Raw genomic sequence first — 20,116 nt, 5'->3', positions numbered from 1 at the left:
CCCTTTTTTAGGCATTAACTTTATTCTCTATATTCTTTTTCTTCTCTCCCCAAGCCTATGTACACTCATCCAACACTGACCCATTTAGAGGTCTTTTATGTCTGAATCTGTCCTATTGTGATGTCTGCTTTTGCTTTGCGCTTTTAAATCGCTAAGTGCTTAAGAATCTAAGCTGTGACATTCCTAGGTCAAAAACAGGTACTGCGGGCTTGCCCTGCCCAGTCCAACATGGCGGAGCCACTTATGCATCTGAGCCTTGCACATTGCACCACTAGCGTGGCAGAGCTGCTTGTGCCTCAGAGCCATTTGGTGCCCCTGAGCCTCGAGCAGGCATACAGCAAGTCCACATTGCCATCAAGAAAGCAAACAGTAGCACTTTAGCCCAGAAAGCCGGCATTTTAAAACTGCAGCCTCCAGGTAGGAGCCACACTCAGCACTTTAACTCTAAGAATGAGCTTTTATCTGAGTTACATACAAATCTGCCAGGCACAGCACTGCAAAGCCTAGAAACATCTATGTGTATGGTGGCAGAAATCCACCATGCTCTCCCGCTTGTGCATGCCTAATAAACCTGATCCCACCACCTGCCCAGGTGCAAGTGGGGAGCAGTGAGCCATTGGCTTGGTTTCAGAGTACTTTCTTCCTGATCCTGAGTGGGCACACCAACATCCGGCCCACAAATGCTTCATAGCCGGAGTTTGCACCTGCGGCACAGCCCAGGAAGCTATGTTTTAAAACTGTGCAGCTTTTTTTCTTCTGAGGTTGCTGAGTGAGGAAAATTTCTCGGCAGCACACCCTAGCAAACAGCAAAAGGCTGTGTTAAACTCCCTCTCTCTCTCCTTTTTAAGTCCTCTCAGGTTTTTAAGTGGATTTAGTCCATTACGTTGGAGCGCCAATTGTTGTAAAAGGAGCGACAGGCCTGCTTTTCATCTGCCTGGTTCTCGCATGGCTAGCTTTACACCCAAAATAACAACACACAAATTGTATTCCTTTAAACACTGCCTAGTCCATTAGCTCTAGCCTCTTACTGACTAACTCTCACATCTTGATTAACCCATTTCTAATAATCTGCGTAGCATTACGAAGTGGTGGCTTACTGGGAAGATTCTAACCACCATCAGTCTTGGATAGGAGAAGCATGGCGTCTGCCTGACTCTGCTTTCTTTCTCCCAGCATTCTGTCCTGTCTACTCCACCCACCTAAGGGCTGGCCTATCAGGCCAAGCAGTTTTCTTTATTAATTAACCAATGAAAACAACAGATAGATAGAAGTCCCTCCTGCATCACTCCTCATGATTTTAGGACTTCACTAAAGGTTTTAGATAGCTGATATCTTCCGAATATTTTACTTTCACGTATGTGTCCCATGTCTCTATTTGCTACTATTGTTTTTTAATGCTTAGGTTAAGTGTGATTTGTGGAGAAGATGTTTTCCAAAGTGTCTGAACAGTAAAATGAATCTTCTTTAAATTGCACTGTTTGATTTTCTTTAAATTAAACAAATGTATTAATAAAGTCATATGTGAGTAAAGGAAAATATTTATTTCTGAAGAATATGATTTTCTCCTTTCTTATTTCAGATATTTGGGATTTTACTTGATTATGTCCCCATAACATTATTAGGCTGGAAATACAAAATTGATATTCACATGTTTTATAAAAATATTTTTTAAAATTCAAGGTAATAGTGATAATTACCATTAAAAACTATGCTTATGTACCTGGTACAAACCCAGAAATAAATTGGCTATAAAGTCTCTTAGATTTATTTGCTTCAATGTAAGATGAAAATGGTGAGGTTCAAAGTAGCATGAAGAACCACATCTAATTAAAGGGTTATGGGAACCTTCATTGTGAGCCTTTATCTAGCAGTTCTTGTGTCTGTGAATTAATTCATCTGGTTAAAGAACTTACAAGTCTGCTGACCTGTGTTCCATCCCAGATCCCACATAGGTAGGAGAGAACAGACTTCAAACTTGTCCCCTGACCACAATGTGTGCACTGTGGTGCCTGAACTACCCCCTTGCCCAACCCCCAAGTTAAAATAAAAACGATGATCTGTTTTCAAAAATGACGTTTTCTGGGGCAGTGATCAACAATTTAGTCAGAATTTTGAAGGAATGCTAAAGGAGACACAAAGGTAGAAAAATAATGGATGGCATGTTTCCTCAGAGACAGTGCTGGGGAAGAGGAGGCAATTGTTTTCTGTGTTTATGTCCCAAGAATAGCGTCTGTGTTTTGTTTAAGACTGAGAAAAATGTAAATCAAATATATGCATGTTTTTACGACCACCATTCACTGAATTATAGAGTTAGGCCATCTTTCTGGAAAACCCATCCCATATGAGGGTAACATTTCTCATTTTTAATATTTCCCTTTATCCTTCTTGGAAGAATACCATTGTATTTCTCCACAGTGACCATGACTAACTTTCAAGGCAACATATATATGCTCTGAATGATAGATACAGAATTAAAAATGATATGATAATAGTTTAATCTCTTCTTTTTGAAAGAATCACAAGTTATTAAATGTTGCAACTCCAAAGTAACACTGTTTAATAAAACTTTCTTCAATAACAGAGACTAAGTCTGTGCTACCCCGTAGATTAGCACCAGAGACACATCTATCTACTGAGGCCTTGAAATGTGACTTAGTGGTATAGAAGACCTAACTTTTAAATTAATTTTAATTGATCATAGCATAAATAGCACCTGTGATGACAGCCCTAAGTATCTGCCCTAAACACTTCTTTTTATAAATAAGACAAGTTGCTTAAAAACAGATCTGGGACTGAGCATAGTCGTGCTGTGAGTAGATGCTACTTCTATATCTGAAGTTTTCAGAACTTTTAAGTTGCTGATCAAATAATGATGATTATTTCTACTGCATCTATCATGTTTAGTAATACCTTTTCTTACCATACCCATTCTACTATCCCTGTCAAAAGAGAAAATAGACGGTCTAGTAAGATGGCTTTCTGTTTAAGGTACTTGCCCTCCATACTTGCAGATCTGAGTTTGAACCCCAGGGCTTACATGGTAGAAGGAAAGAACAAACTTCCTCAAGTTATACTCTGACCTTCACATTTGTGCATGGCAGGTATCCATCCCAGAACACACACAAAATAAATATGGGTAATTGAAAAAGAGAGAAGAAAGTAGAACTTCAGAATGAAGTGTTCAAATTAATTTGGGGCACTAGTTCTTAATTATGTGTATTTAATATTAGCATTCTTTATTTCATGTGTATGGGTATTTTGCTTCTGTGTATTTATCTACACCACTTGTGTGTATGGTGCCCACAGAGGCCAGAAGAGAACATGCAACTGGAGTTAGAGATGGCAGTAAGCTACCATATTTGTGCTGGGAATTGAACCCTGGTTCTCTGGAAGAACAGCCAATGTTCTTGACCACTGAGCCATCTCTCCAGCCCTTAATTTAATTTTTAAAATTAATATACAAAGTATTAAATATTATAATGTCTTTGGAAATAGTGTGTTCTAGTTGATTCTCTTTTCCCTCATATCTCCATCCCCTTTACATTCCTGCTGTTCCCTTGTATTCTCTCTCTCTCTCTCTCTCTCTCTCTTGTCTTCTTTCTGCTTCCCCCTCTCATAACTCCATCCCCTTTCCTTCCCTTGGATTCTCCTCTCTCTGAGTCTTCTTTGCTTATTCCTCTCCCTGCTGCTAGGGCACCTCTTCGAATAGTAACCTTTATTTCTAAATTATTAGAATCTCCCTGTAGTTTCCATATTCACAATGTTTGATGTGAGTAAAACTTTATGATATAATCAGTGCAACATCACTAAATATAAAGCAATTACTTCTGGTGACTTTCCTTTTCTGAGGAAAAAGGTGACAATAGCTTATTTGTTACAAAATAATATTCTTGCAAATTATCACTGTCATTTACCATCATACATTGTCATAATTAGAAGAAACTCTGGATGATTTGTAGTTCAACCTCCTTTCAAAAGTGGGGAATCTGAAGCATAGTGTACACAAAAGGTCACATAGTGAACTAGTTGCTGAACTGAGGCTAGAACCCAATTTTTCTGTTCCACAGCCTCGTGTTCCTTCAGTGATACCATTTTTACCTTTGCCTTTTAGATATTCACAAGTGAACTAGCCCCAGGGCACTGGAAAGCACAAAATTCTATTATGCTGCTAATGGCTGGCCTGTATTTTGATGACTAATCTCAACTTGTCACAGCTCATTAGGTACTGGAAATAGACACACTCAGTTCCTGAGCCAAATTTTTAAAAGCATTTTATACCTGCAATATTACAAGCACAATTGAATTTTGCAAATCTCAATCTGAAAGGCCAGCTAGCTGTTTGCATGTGGTACTTGTTGCATAGCTATATTCCAGGGTGCCAAGCAGCTGCTGAGGCACGTTACTACAGGTGTCTAATATATGATTTCTTTTTCTTTGAGCAAGTAGAAAATACAATCACTTTTCTGAATTATATTGATCAAAAGGCTAAATATTGTGGTTGTAATTCTGTGAGAACAGATTATATAATGTAGGCCAGCTTCAGTTTTATCCAGCAGTGAAGCTATTCTAACCTGCCCACAGCATTTGCTGCTGCTATTAGATCTGACATTTTAAAATGTTGTGGTGGATTTCATGAGCAATTTTTTTTTTAGGACTGAATGATCCCTTGATTTTAGCTGAAAGGCTGAGAAGCAATCAAAAGTAAATGATAAACAATTAATTCACAAATTTTTGGGGCCCACATCTTTTCTATTGAATCTCCATATCTATCTAGTTAAAGCTGTCATCGCTGGCAGAGAAAATAAGTATATATTCTACCTCTGACCTTAAAGAGTTAATAGTCTACTTGGGGAGTAAATGGTCATGCCAGTGACAGATGAAATAAAAAGCTCAGGATAAGAGTTGGGGAGAAAGAAGACTACCTGTATAGATTGGAGATAGATTACAGAGAACATGAAAGGTAAAAAATGGTTTTAAGCAGTGTGTTAGGAAAGAGGAAGCCAATTTATTTTCTTGATGCAGGATGGTGATCTGATTGACAATAAAATTATCTTGACTTGACAGAGGCAATTACACTTGGCTGGAGTTAAGATGAGACTATAGAGTCGTGGCCATGGGCTAGGAGAGACTAAGGATGACAGCGATGATGATGATAGTGGTAGTAACAGCTAATATATACTGAACCTTTTGTCTGTGTTAATACCTTTGTGATAGATGACATTAGACATATGGACATTGACACATGAATTCACTTTCTCAGAGCCACATCGTGAATAAAAAGTAGAACCTTAATTTACATTCAAATTTGATTCTGAAATCTGCTGTCTTTTTACTACTTTACCAAATAGATGAGAAGGGATTGGCTAGGTTGGTGGTTCCTATAATCATTTGTGTCCTGAAGTCATTTGTGCATAGCTATATTATTAACACTCATTGGCATAAACTGTTGAATTACATATTGTCTCTCCTGTTAGTAAACTGAGACTCGTAACCTGAGTAGAATTTCATTACAGTGTCTGTGTGACAATGTTTGCCTCTTCCTCATCCTTCTGCTTTTTCTGCTCCCTCACCCACTTCCTTGGATGTTGATTAGCTTTGTCCAAGCATGAGTTACAGTGCTGTTGGCCATGAGGTCAGTGTTAATGAATCAATAAAATATATTAAACAAAATATCTTAAATTAGAAATGAATGTGAAACGAGGTTATATATTGATGAAAATTAAACCAGTGAATCACGGGAAGCTAACCCTGGGTTTTCCTTAGGAACTGTCGTTCCCAGCTACTTTATAGAGCAGAGCAGTCACAAATAACAAGAATCAATTATTTTCATTATGAAAATGCTGGTAAGGGATGAGTTGTACTGGGATGAGAGAGTTATGTGCTGTTTATCTTTGCTATTTATAATCTTTATGTTACAGAGCGCACTTCCTAAGGCCTGCTCTCCTTTGGGAGAAACCGATTTTAATTCTCATTGGTTTTTAAAAAATCATTTATAATTTGCCCTTGACAGATTGTTACTTTTGCAGTTAGAACTAGTTTTAGCTCAAGTTCTTTCATTCTTGTTAAATCCAGAGCACCTCTTCCTAATTTTAATGCTACTTGATTAATTGACAGCCTTACCTTATAATTTTATAGTATTCTTAAATTCCTCTGGTACTTAAAAATAATTTTGTTTGTTTTTATTTGTTTTTAAATCAGGAATTGACAATGTTTTGTTGTATTTCTGTTAAGGGTCAGATAATACTTTTGGCTCTGTGGAATATGTGAAGTCTGTATGTAGTCACATTTAGAAACCTTAAAGTATGCTTTACAATAATTATTTTAGCTCAGAACTCAGTCCAGAATTGGCCCAACATTGTAGTTTGCCAACCCTTGTTTATCTGTTTCAGCGTGCTGTGCCATCAACCACTCCTTTTTATGGATGGAGTAACATCTATTTCACTGTTTTAACTCGTACTTAAAAAGGATAAAGTATGTTAATTTGTTTTTGTATTAGAGCTTAATTACCAACCAATTCATGTGAATTTATTTTAAAGTCTAGATGATATTACTGTATTGCATGAAATAATGTAACTACTCTAAGATTGTCCATATGTTATAATACTTCAAAGGTGTTTTTCTTTTTATCTAGGGATTACTATCTTGGGAAAAAATAGTTTTTAAATACTATAAGACTTGACCTATTTCACATAATCATCTTAGGGTTTTAGTATCAAAATTCCTTAAGTTCATAGGTAAGCATGCTTTATGGCATCAGTTCTAATAATTTTGAATTTTTGTACTGTAATCATTAATGATCTGGTTAATCACAAATACATTGTGTATCTAGGAACAACAGCAGAATTATTAAGACACATGGATCTGAAAGTTCTTGTAAAGCCAGATCTGATTTAGAGCTTGCCTTGCTGCCTTGGCTTCCCTAGTGCTGGGATTATAACTCTTTGCCACTTAGAAGTAGTGGCATTAAATATCCTGTGTGTGTGTGTTGTGTGTATGCATGTTTATTTGTATGTGAGTGCACACATATGTGAGAACACTTGCTTGTATGTGTGTATGTATAGGCCAGAGGTTGATATCACTTCATCTTCCTTGATCACTTTCCATGTTTAATTCAGTGAGGTGGGATCTCTTACTGAACCCAGAGTGCTGGAACTCACTATTTTAGCTAATCCATTTAGGCAGCTTGTCTCTAGGAGTCCGGCGTCTATTTCCTGAGTGCTGGCATTATATGATGACTTCCAGGCTCTTCAGCTATTTGAAGTCCATGACAGGAGTCCATACTCCAGTTTTCTTATTTTATGGAAAGTGCTTTATCCACTGAGCCACTTTGCAGCCAGACACTAATGTCTTACTAAAAATGTTTTATTTCCAAAAGATATGCCAAAAACAAAGAATTCAAATAAATTTTATTTGTGAATTTTCTCTCATATTAAAATAACTAATAATCTTTTTATTTTTTAAAAGTTATACTATATGTATATATTATTTACTGTGATGCTTTGAAGTAAAAACTGGTTTTGCAGACTCCTTGGAGTGAGTGATATTTTGATTCTTTATTTAAAAATTTTAGTGAAGCACAATTTAAATTATGTGAATGTGTGGGTGTTGTGTGTCAGTGCAGGTGTTAAAGGAGGCCTAAGGCACTGAATACCATGGAGCTGAGTCACAGGAAGTTGTGAACTGCCAGATGGGTGCCGAGAACTGAACTTGGATCCTCTACAAGAGCAGTATGTGCTCTTAACCATTGAGACACATCTTTCTAGCCCCAATATTTCTTTGTTTTAAAATTGCATTTACGTTTCCATACAGGGAATTAGATACCATGGCATTTCCAAACTACATGTGTTTCAGTAGACTGTCTTCTCCTTTCATCTTTTCTACTACCCTGCCCTGACCCCCACTTCTGTCCTGTTCCCAGTTTCTTTTGCTCTTTTAAGTCACTGTTGTGCTTTTGCGCACTTTTGTTCTTCCATGCTGTCTGGTTTTACCCTTTCTTGTTCTCCTTCCTAGTTTTATAGGCTTGACACACAGTTAAAGGCATATAAAATTTTCAAGAAAGTGAATGATTATGGAAAGCATAATATTAACAGAAGAGCCCCAAATCTTCCATGTTTTTGAGTTATATTTCATTTATTTATTTTGCATGCGCCAGCGTGAACATGTGTCACTGTGTTCATGTGGAGGTCAGAGGACAACTCGTCTGTGGAAGTGGCTCTTTTCTTATCTGGGCCTTGGGGAATTGAATACTGGTGGTCAGGCTTGCCGGCAAGCACCCTTACTAGCTGAGTCATCTCACCTGCGCTTTTATTTTTGATTGCATGCGTGCCTGTGTGATATGTGTGTATGTTAGTGCAGTCATCCATGTGCTATGCTGTGGTCCTGGAGGTCAGAGGATGGCAATTCTCAGCTTTTCCAGGCAGGATTTCTCTTTCTTTCTGAGGCATGACATACTCCAAATTAACTGGTTCAAGAGCTTCTGGGAGATCTTCCTGTTTCTACCTTCCATTTTCCCAGGTATTTCAGGTGTGTGCTGTTGCAGCTGGCTTTTTATGTGAGTATCAGGAATTTCACTCAGGTTCTCAGACTTGTAAGTGCTTTTACCTGCTGAGCCATCTTATCAGGCAGTCAGTTGAGGTTTGCGAGACACAGTTTCATGTTGCCCAGGCTGGCCTTAAACTTGTTACGTAGCCAAGAATCACTGTTGAACTTCAGATTTTTCTCCTCTACCTCTTGAGTGCTAATATTACCAGCATGCACTACCTGCTGCAATAGGTTTCTGTAGTATCAAATACACTATACACTCTAGGGCTTTGCACATGCTCGGCAAGTGATGTTACCACTTCTAGAAATGTATGTTCATTTAAAATTAGACTTGGTAGAAGACAGTAAGATTTTTGCACTCTACAAGAGTTAGGGCAGCACAAGGGGTTTATGTAAATGTATAAAGTAATTTGAAATAGTTGAATATTTAATATATCTCCCAAGATTCCCCCAATACTTATCAGGACTTAGAAACAGAGGATCTTTTTACTTACAGTGGTCTTTTTGATATGTCTTTTTCAGATGGGAAAGTTGACAACCATGCCCGCAGGTCTGATATATGCATCTGTAAATGTACATCTGGCCAAAGAAGAGGAACCCAAAAAGCAGCTAGTAAGACCAGAACAGGTAATTGACCTACCAAAGTTTGTGAATTTTGAATGATATAGGGATAATAGAAACACTATGTAGGTGTTTTGCAACATCTATCATAATAGATATTATATATTTTATAAGTATAAAGAAATCGCTATGAGATATCTAAAATATATAATATATTTAGTAGAAACACAAAATTGTAACTTCAAAAATGGTGATATTTTTCTTAGTAGCAAGCCATTAAGAATGGGGTCTTCAGCCACAAAACTTTCTACCTACAGTTTGTCTTGCCTGAACAGTGTTCTGGTACCAGATCCTAACAAAATTGTCATCACAGAGACCAGAGAGACTTTATCCAGCAACTGATAGGGACAAATTCAGAGTTCCACAGCCCAAGCATAGGTAGAGCTCAAGATGTCCTGTGGAGGAAGGATCAGATAGGAGAAAGCAGAGGGGTCAGGGACACCATGAGAACATGGTCCACAGAATCAGTTGACTCAGACTCATGGGGGTTGCAGAGATCTGAGATCCTAGGGCTACTGCATATATGTTACGAGTAAGTAGCTTGGTGCTCTTGTGGGATTCCTAACAGTGGGAGCATAGGCTGTCTCTGACTCTTTTGTCTGCTGGTGTGACCCTTTTCCCCCTACTGGGTTGTCTCGTAGATCCTAGATGTGATGGTATGAGCCTGGTGCCTGGTCTTATTGTAGCATGTTATGGTGTGTTTGAGTGATGTCCTTGGAATGTTCGTCTTTTTCTGAGGAGAGATGGAGTATATCTGGAGGAGAAGGGAGGTGGGGGGGTAGCTGGGGGAGGGGAGGGAGGAGAAATTTGTCTGGATGTAATATATGAGAGAAGACTGAAAAATGAATGGGGTCTTAGAAAATGGGAAGCACATGGGAAAATAACATATAAATGTTGGAACAGCTTGTTTTAGGCTCCTTCCAATTGGATACTCCTGGTTATATTCATGATGGGGGGAGGCACTTGAGTTTGAGCACTCTTGTCTTGTCCGTGACTTCTGCTGGCTTTGAGCCTTTATTAGAAAAGAGTCTGATGTCTGCCATATATGCCTTCACTTGTATTACAGGGGCTCTGCTGTCCGCATTTCCCTTTGCAGTCTGTATGCTGGACAGGTTTTTACCTGCCCCGTACTACTCAGCTCGTACCCTCTGTGGTGGCTCATCTTCTAGTTATGTGGTGTCTTCCAATTAGGTTGGGGTTATGAGAAGCAACCATATTACTGCTATTTGCTTTTGTACTTTAAAGATCTTCTGAGTATTAATTACTCTGCTGGATGGATGCAGATGAGGGCATCATGTAAATCACCAGAGCTTCACAGTTCTTGATAGACGTCTATAGCAGAGCAGGGTTGATAGGTGGTGGTTCTGGAGATGGATTCACATAGCGAGCATAGGCCCAGAGCTATCAAACGCCAGTGTTATTCTCAGTTGAGGAGCTATGGTCCCATGAGCCTTATGCCACCTTCACTCTTCTGCCTGTAGGTGTCTGGTCCTACCACTTCCTCTGTATCAGTGTTTCCCAGGGCCCTCTCTTATCCTAGGGCGGGGGCAGATGAAATTTAAGCTCCCTGACTTATCGTTGCCCCCTTTTCTCAGGCCTCCAGGTAGCTCAGTTTTAAATAATGAATTCTTTATCACTAGAGTGCCTAACTCCTGCCCTTAGAGTGACTTGTGGGAATCTCTCCTGCTGCCTTGTCCACTGAAGGAATTACTCTCTCGTCAAAACCTAGAGCTGGTGCTGAGGCTTGTTATGGTTTGGGGGTTATCCTACAAGTAGGGCATTCTGTCTCTTTCACCAGGATTGCCTGGCTTACTTTTTGAAGGCATCCTTTGCTTCCCATCCTCCAACAGTGAGCCATGCAGATGGAGCTCTGTACAGCTTGGCTTCTCTAACATGAGTCTTTTTTCTCCTTGCTTTTCAGGTACCTTCCCATTGCCTGTTTTATTTTGCTTTCTCTATGGCTATGATAAACACAACGAACAAAAGCAACTTGAGAAGGAAAGGGTTTAGTTTATCTTTACAACTTACAGCTTATCATGAAGGAAAGTCAGAGCAGAAACCCAAGGCAGGAACTGAAGTAGAGGACATGGAAGAACGATACCGTCATGCTCCTCATGGCTTGCTCAGCTTGCTTTCTTAGACCACATAGGACCACCTGCCCAGAGGTGGCACCACCCACAGTGGACTGGATCCTTCTACATCAATCATTACTCAGGATAATGCCCACAGACTTGCCTGCAATCCATTCTAACGAAGGCATATTCTCAACTGAGGTTCTCCCTTCTCAGATGACTCTGGCGTGTGTTAAGTTGCGAGAAAACTAAATAGCAAGTCACTTTGAGAATTTCTGATGCTCTTACTTTCTTTATTTCTTTAGAATTTTAATCTCCCTTTTCTTATTTTGACTCTTCTCCTTCACCAGGTCACAGGGCAGCAGTTTCTAGTCAGCCACCTTCTCTGAAAGGACTCATATTTTTGAACATCGAAACTAGTGTGTTTTGCTGTTATAGAACATACAGAATTTCCAAGTACATTTTAATTGAAAATAATTCGTTTATTTATTAAACAAGGCTGGTTGCTAGCTATATCTTAGGAAATATTTTTAAAAGTCAGGATCTAATTTTATGAATGTAAAATGTCAAAAGGATGAAAATGTGATGTGTGCACAGAATGGCAGTGCACCTTTATCGTGTAATGTGAACAGTACCTCTGTTTAAATCTAAAACCAAATCCGAATACACTGAATGAGGTGTTCTGGTCTTTTAAAATTTTTGTTAGGTTTCTAGCTAAACAAAAAAACTTTTGGTTCAAATTTTCTTGTTAAACATCTTTTAAAAAAGGATCAATGTGTTCTTGCTTTATTGAGTGCCATTTAGTAAACATAATTAAATCTTTTTTCAATAGAAAACTTTACAGGGCTATGAGATAAACATCTTTTAACCAAGAAATTTGTAGAACACTAGAACAAATGATAAAGCCATGAATATCCCTAGAAATTTCTATTCTAAATCCCTCAGTGTCATGAATTTAACTTACGTTATTGTCATTTGAGGGCCAGGGATTCTCCCTAGAACGGGAGTTAGAGGCAGTTGTGAGCTGCCACGTGGATGCTGGGAATTGAACTCAGGTTCTCTGGAAGAACAGCTGTTGAGCCATTTCTCCAGCTCTATCCTTAAAAAACAAAATCCCAAAACTTTATGATGGACAAACATAGAAATTAACATTACCACATCTATATTTCTTTTCTGGGTGGGGATGGCACTCTATAATATACCTGATATCTATATTTGTACCTATATGTAACTAATCTATATAATCTTTAATATAAATTATATATTTATGGCACTCATAAATACACATAGGTATGTGATAAATTTAAATTCAAGCCCTAGTTTGAAAGGGAAAAGAAAAGATCTTTAATCCTAGTATAGGTAGCAAAGACCTAATTAATTATAAAACAAGAATAATGTGCAAGGCAAATGGGAGTTAGCATATGTACCATATCACAGAGGTATCTTTTACATCTACTTTCTTATCATTTTATTCTCATGTTTGTTCCTAGTAGATCAGATTGAAAGCCATTAGTCATCTAGTTCCTTTTCTGTTATTCTGGAAACCTGAGTATCCATGTAAAAGTGCTACACCCTAAGGATGAGATCATTTCTTTAAGTAAATCAGTTCTTGTTTATTTTCATAATTTTTATATTTGCATTTGTTTTTTATTAAATATTGGTTAGACTGTGTTTGACATTTGAAAGGTATAAATAACAGTAATATAAAACCATAGTGGATAACAATGTGGCTGCTACTCAGTTTAGAGGAAAAGGCAAAATCTCCTGTATTCCCCTCCCTTTAGATTGACTTATAACCATGATTCCACTGAGTTTGTATTGTTCCCTTTTTATTTATTTTATTTTTTCTCTTGAATTTTATTTAATGTAAATATGGGTGCTTTGCCTGTGTGCTTGTCTGTGTACCACATGTGTGCTTTGTGCCCACAGAGGCCAGAGAGGGTGTCAGATCCTCCCTGGAACGGGAGTTAAAGGTGATTGTGAGCTGCCATATGGGTGTTGAGAGTTGAACTCAGGTCCTCTGGAAGAGCAGCCACTGTTTTTAACTGCTGAGCCTTTTCTCCAGTTCCATTAGTTCCTTAAAAACAAACAAACAAACAAAACTAAAACACTTTATGGTAACCTATCTGTTTTGCTGAGCAATTTGGGCGTTTATATGCATTTGAATTATATATTTATGGGACATGCTTGCATGTAATTTTCTATATCTTAGCTTTTTGGTTTAATAGTACTTTCTTGAAGTTCATCCTTATCTTTATATGTGGTTGTAACTGATTTTTATTTATTTTAATTGCAACAGGATCTCACTATGTAGTTCCAACTGGCTTGGAACTAGCAGCATTGTTTAGTTTTGCCTGAGACCTGTGGAGATATGCCTGCTTCTGCCACCTGAGTAGTGGGATTGAAGGCATACACCATGATGCCCAGCATTGTGGTTATAGTGATTATAGTTTTTAAATTTTGCCCTAATTTACAATAGTCCATTGTGTGGATATGATCTAATTTAACTGTGTACATTCCCCTTTGACTACTTGGATTGTTTCCAGATTTTTCCAGTTAAAATTTTGCTAGGATTAAGGGCTGGTGCGATGACTTAGCAGGTAAAGACCTGTGCTGACTAGTCCTATGTCAACTTGACACAAGCTGGAGTTGTCTTAAAGGAGCGAACTTCAACTGAGAAAATGCTTTTATAAGATCCAGCTGTAAGGCATTTTCTCAATTAGTGTTTGAGGGCGGAGGGCATAGCCCATGGTGCATGGTACTATCACCATGCTGGTGATCCTGGGTTCTGTAAGAAAGCAGGCTGAGAAAGCCAGGGGGAGCAAGCCAGTAAGCAGCACTCCTCCATAGCCTATGCATCGGCTCCTTTTGCCAGGTTCCTGCCTGTTTGAATTCCTGCCCTGACTTCCTCTATGATGGACTATATAGTGTGGAAGTGTAAGCCAAATATACCCTTTCCTCCCCTACTTGCTTTTGGTCTTGTTGTTTTCATCACAGCAGTAGAAATGCTAACTAAGATAAGGTTCTTGCCACCAAGCTTAATGACGTAAATTCAATTCCTGGAATCCTCATAGTGACCTGAGAAAACCAGTTCCCATATACCTCCATGTGCACATTATAGCATATGTGTTCATAATCATGAGCACACATATGTACACATAATTAAATAAAATCCAATTAAAAATGCAAAAATTGAAAGTAATGTGTCTTTTGGGTATGGTGATCCCCATCTGTAATCCCAGGACTCAGGAAGCAGAAGAGAGAAAGTCATGAGTTTGAGGCTATCTAGGAACCTTGAGCTATATAGTGAAGCTTAGTACCTTGGACTACATAGGGAGGCCCTGTCATATAAAAAAAATACAACAAAACAACCCACTGGATCATACTATATGTGACATCACTTGATTTTGCCTTTATAAATAGTTGTTATGGTCAGTTTATCATATCATATCTGTAGATTCTATAGACAGTTTTAGCTTTTTTTTAGATGGAAGGCCAATGATGATTCCTGTTTTGACACAATGCTGGAAAAGGCATCCCAGCTATTTGTTTTTGACATGAACTTTATTCTATCCTCAGCTCCCCATATATACTGCACCACCTCTCCATTCTAAATATGTTGAAGAACAGCCTGGTTATTTACAAATGGGCTTTGCATCAATCCGTACTACAGCTGTTCGTTATGTTGGCTGGTGCAAGGTAAGTCTATTTTGATAGTTAAATAGCAATGTTTTTAATTAATTGTTTCAAGTATTCATAGATGTATTTTTAAAAGAGAAAAACCACTTTGAAACTTAGTGGCTTAAAATATCAAGCATTGTATAATGGCCCATTATTTTGAGAATTCGGGATATGATGACAGTTCAGACAGCTGATTCTTCTATTCATGTGGTATTGCCTGAGGCCACTCAGTGTCATTCATCGGGCAAATGGGCTGAGCTAAAGAAGCCAGAATAGCTTAATTTATATCTTTAACACCCTGACAAGTGCGCCTGGAAGACTAGACTCAGCTGAAATTGTTGACTGAGATGGAAGCTGATAGCACACTGATGTTTTATTATCATCATCATATACATTTAGTTGTGTGTTGTCAACATCTTTACTGTGAAGATCTTAGTAATGGTCATACTAGTGTTTTTCTAATTCTAGAATAATAATCACAGTTTTTACTTCACCAGCAAATGTAGCCTGATTGTCAACCCATGTGTGATTTTAGCATTTATTATATCATTTTTTTGGTAATTTCATGCATAAACACCATATTTACATCAGTATATGAGTATTGTTTTTACATCATTTCTACTCCAACCTCTCCTTCCTTCAACCCCTCCTGCCTTCCCACCACTCCCTCTCAACTTCATGACCCCTTTATTATTGATGTACATACACATGTGCACACACATGAGCACACACGTGCACACATGCACTGCTGAGTCTGTTTAGTGTTGTTCATATGTATATATATTTAGGACTGACCACTTGGCATTGGATAGCCTATCAGGGGGCTTGTTTCCAGAGAGCACTTATTCCCATTCTCTTAAAGGCCATTAATTAATTTCTTATGGCTCTTAATCTATGACTGGGATCTTGTGACATTTTCTATATCCTAATTGAAATGTCAACTGATAGTATCATTGCTAAGGCCATGTTTAGGCTGCCATGTTGTTAAGATTTCTAGATGTAGATTCCTTGTCATGTATAATTCTAATATATTCCTTTTAAAAGAAAATTTGAGGCTGACGAGATGGCTCAGTGGGTAACGACAATGACAATTGCACTGTGAGCCTGGTGACCTGACTTTGATCCCCAGAACCAATGAAAGGAGAAAAGAGAGAAACAACTTCACAAAGTTGTCCTCTGCCTGAATTTATACACACTGTGTGCATATATACACAAATACACATACGTACACACATACATACGTATATACATATACACATCACATACACACACCTATGATCATCAAGAAAATTCAATGAACCTATAAAAAATAGCATCCTTAGATGAACTCTCATCAATCTGTATGAGATTTCAAATGTGATATGGGTTTATTTTTGACAGTTTGTGCTTATCATACAATTCCAGGGTACTGGTTGTGCTAGTCACCCTTAATAATGTGATCTCTGTGGGAAATATCTTAACTAATTGTGGTCTGAGTCATGCCCCTCAGGCTATATGCCAAGAACAAGATGATTCAGACTTAGGTCTCTTGAGACCTAATTTTCTATAGTGTACTCAGATGTGTCTTCAGTGAGGTAATTGTTCCTGAGAGATCTTTAAATTGCTATTGTAACTATCACCCAATTTAAGACTGAAAGAACATTTTATTCTGTTAATATGCTGAAGCAAATAGGTTGATGAAGGGCACTTTCAAATGCATTTCATCTTCAATGTAAACAACTTTTCCTCTCTAATTTTCTCCTAAATACGCAATCTATTCCTCAAAAAAAGTCCGATTTAAATTATTTCTTTGTCAGAAGTAGCATCATGTAGTGCAAATTCAGAGCATGCTCCTAGTCTTCGCTTAGTCTATTGACTAAGGTAACAGTGCCCCCAAGTGGGGAAAATGAATTCCTAAACACAGCTAAGGAAAATTTCCCCAAAGACCAGTTTTCTTCCTTGATGGTTAAATGGTACAAAATCAGATCAGTAAGTATTTTAATGCTGCAGCCGATGTTTTCTTAGACAGCCCTCCAAGAGAAATGTCTCAGTGGCACTTTATGTTTTATGCTAGTTTGTATAGTCTTAAGCCATGGTGAACATCTCTGTTCCCCCTTAAAATGAGACAAAATTAGTAGACCAAGACATCTCATTCCCATCTAATACAATTGTTTCTGTTTTTCTGTACTGAAAATATCTGTTATTCTTGTTTCCATCTCATGGTTTCATACATAAGGAGGTTATATGTTTAGATTGGTTTTCTTGTTTGTGCAATACAATCTAGCTTGTAATATATCAAGATTCTGGGTAAATCACTCATATTTCCCCTAATGTAAGTGAGACAACACCAACTATTCAATGAATGTAACAGTATCTTGGCATTTAAGTAAGTTAGAAACAGATAAACAAACACCCCCCCCCCGCAAAAAAAAAACCCATTGCTTTAGGGTGTTAATTCCTTAGGTGGGTTAATATAATCTTGATTTATGGAGAATTTGTATTCCTATTTAAAAATAAATGCCTCATTTGTTTTTTTCTCATTCTAATTGCACACTCAAATGAAAGTAAGAGATAAAGTGCTTTTCATTAGGCCTTTCCTGTTTTTGTTTTTTCTCTGCAAATCACTATACTGTTGCTATTGCATCCTTACTAGTCAGATGGTTGTGTGTTTGCTGAGATAGACCTCCCTTTGCGATTTATATAAGATTCATTCATTTTATTCAGGCCATTATAAAGTTTTCGGTATCTGTTCTGTGATATCACTGATTATTTTAAAGGTATTACTTTACCCACTTCTATGAGAAAAACAAGACACCAGAATTACTATGGTAAGTAAAATGAGAGTAAGAGATGAGAGGATCATATAGTAAGCGGGTGTACTCACAGTGGGCAAACCGAAGATCTGACTGTAGATTTGAGTGTAGTACTAAATCAACAGCTAAATGTAATCTCAAAACTGTGAGCTATTGTGTCAATCAACCACTTCAAAAATTCACATCCTCTTTTGTTCCTGTTTTTGCTTAGGGTGTTTATATCTTTATGAAGACTGGGATAGTGGATACAGTACAATTTGGTAAAGGTAGGTGAGTAAACCCTCTATAAATAGAAACATATTATTGTTTTAAGTTATATTGTGTAAAATTTAAGAATATAAACGTAGTATATTACCCATTGTGATGATTATACTGATGTAGAAGATAGATTCTGGGTTTATTTGTAATAATAACAAATAAATAGTATGTGCTATTTATTTTGAAATTTATTACATGGTAGGCCTTGTTAGGTTGCTGAGTGTTGCTGTTCTAGCTACAGAGCTTTTTTCTTACAGATTAGAAATGGAGGGTTAGAAAGTTTAATTAGTTTCCCAAGGTTATTCAGAGACAATACCCAGGTTTAAACTCAGGTCACTTTTAACTGAAAGTCCACATTGTATATTTATAAAGCATACGGTAAAGATTTATCCCCTCTTTGCTAATTCATTTAAATGAGTGTTATTATCTGTTAAATTCATCATGCTTTTTTTATCAATTGATGGGAAATGACATAGCTATCACTCATCTTGATATGTTTCACCTAATATTGGAAAGTAATTATATTTGATGTTTTAGCTCCTTAATGGTATTTGGCAGCAGACATAACTTCCTGATATTCCTTGCTTAGAGGTGTTGGCAAAATTAAACATGTATAGAAAGCAGAAAGAAATATCAGCTAAAATTTTAGGTACCTACAATAAACTTAATGAACTTTATTTGCAATAGGAGTACTTAATATACACTAAGGATTAACTATCAATATTTTTGGGACGGCATCTTACTGTGTAGCCTAGGTTAACCTGGAACTCATTATCTTCCTGTCTTATCATCTCAAGTGCTGGATTAATATATGCACCAATATACCCAGCTATCCTTCATTAATCTTGAGGAGCACAGTTATATATGTGATTGTCATCAAATAACTATGATAGAAGAATATATTTTTAGATCTGGAAACAATTTTTATGTTTAAAACACTGAGGCATAGGTACTTTTGATTATGCTTTATATGTTTTTGTCTATTTTTACTTCTCATCATGATCTTTAACCAATGGCTAATGTGAGGTTATTGGGAGATAGTGATAAGAAGTGTCTAATTGCAAAATTCCTTTAGAAGATATCGTTAATTCTTGATGGATCCTACCAGTGTTTAAACAGGTAACAGTAGAAGCCTGTTAATTGTAGGTATGTAAAACATACACAGTAAGGAATTTATTTTATTTAAGCTATACCATCTAGCATTATAGTTTATTGAATAACCTATGTGACAAAGAAGGCAAGTATTAAATGACCTATGGAAGGTAAATTTGATTTTATAGTTTAGTATTATACTAAGTGATTTGTTTCTGTCCATTTCAATTTCTTGTGTACCTTATCTGAAGAGTATTTAAACTGCTCACTAACGTTATATTGTCTTCCTGTAACATGCTAGTCTCCAGCTGCTCTGTACTACACTTATATAGAATGTCCAATTGCAGTCAGTCACTCTTACTCATTCTCAACTGGTCTCCTCAGATGCATATGTCTATCTGAAGAATCCTCCTCAAGATTTTTTTCCTAAACTGGGAGTGATTACAGCTTCGGGACTGGCGGGTTTGGTCACAGCAAGGAAAGGTATGTTTATACTATATATTTTCTGTTACGTTAGTTCTGATTTTTACCTTCATGACATTTATGGATAATATCAGATTAGGTTAGTGTAAAATGTTTACATTTTTACCATACCATAAGCTTGACCATACTATCTATAGTGAAGTATAAGAACAACTGAAATTCTGTTATTCTTCTGGGAAAAATGCAAAGTGACATAGGAATTCTGAAGAATTGATGATTTCTCATAAATTTAAACATATACTTATCAAGCAACATAGGAATCACATTCCCAAGTATTTACTTACCCTAGATATGCTGCCCAGTCTTGTGTCATCTTGACACAAGCTAGAGTTATCTGCAAGGAGGTAACCTTAACTGAGAAAATGCCTCCATAACATCCAGCCATAAGACATTTTCTTAATTACTGATTGATGAGGGAGGGCCCAGCCCCTGGTGCACTGGTGGTGCCACTCTTAGGCTGGTGGTCTTGGGTTCTATAAGAAAGCAGGCTGAGGCCAGGCGATGATGGCGCATGCCTTTAATCCCAGCACTCGGGAGGCAGAGGCAGGTGGATCTCTGTGAGTTCGAGACCAGCCT

At 37.5% G+C, this 20,116-nt stretch overlaps 1 protein-coding gene across 1 annotated transcript in view; it reads left to right on the top strand.

Moving 5' to 3' along the window:
* The window catches only part of Apool (apolipoprotein O like), a 60,852-nt gene that overhangs the window by 19,466 nt on the left and 21,270 nt on the right, over positions 1-20,116 (top strand). Inside the window, exons 2-5 of the mRNA XM_005366712.2 lie at positions 9,064-9,168; positions 14,814-14,933; positions 17,919-17,973; positions 19,442-19,540. Coding sequence (XP_005366769.1) covers positions 9,064-9,168; positions 14,814-14,933; positions 17,919-17,973; positions 19,442-19,540 — 379 coding nt within the window. The remainder of the gene's footprint in view (positions 1-9,063; positions 9,169-14,813; positions 14,934-17,918; positions 17,974-19,441; positions 19,541-20,116) is intronic.

Source organism: Microtus ochrogaster, unplaced genomic scaffold (assembly GCF_000317375.1).
Source record: "Microtus ochrogaster isolate Prairie Vole_2 unplaced genomic scaffold, MicOch1.0 UNK13, whole genome shotgun sequence".
Lineage (NCBI taxonomy): Eukaryota > Metazoa > Chordata > Mammalia > Rodentia > Cricetidae > Microtus > Microtus ochrogaster.
Note: the sequence above shows the minus strand (reverse complement) of the source record. Positions and strands in the feature narration are given on the sequence as shown.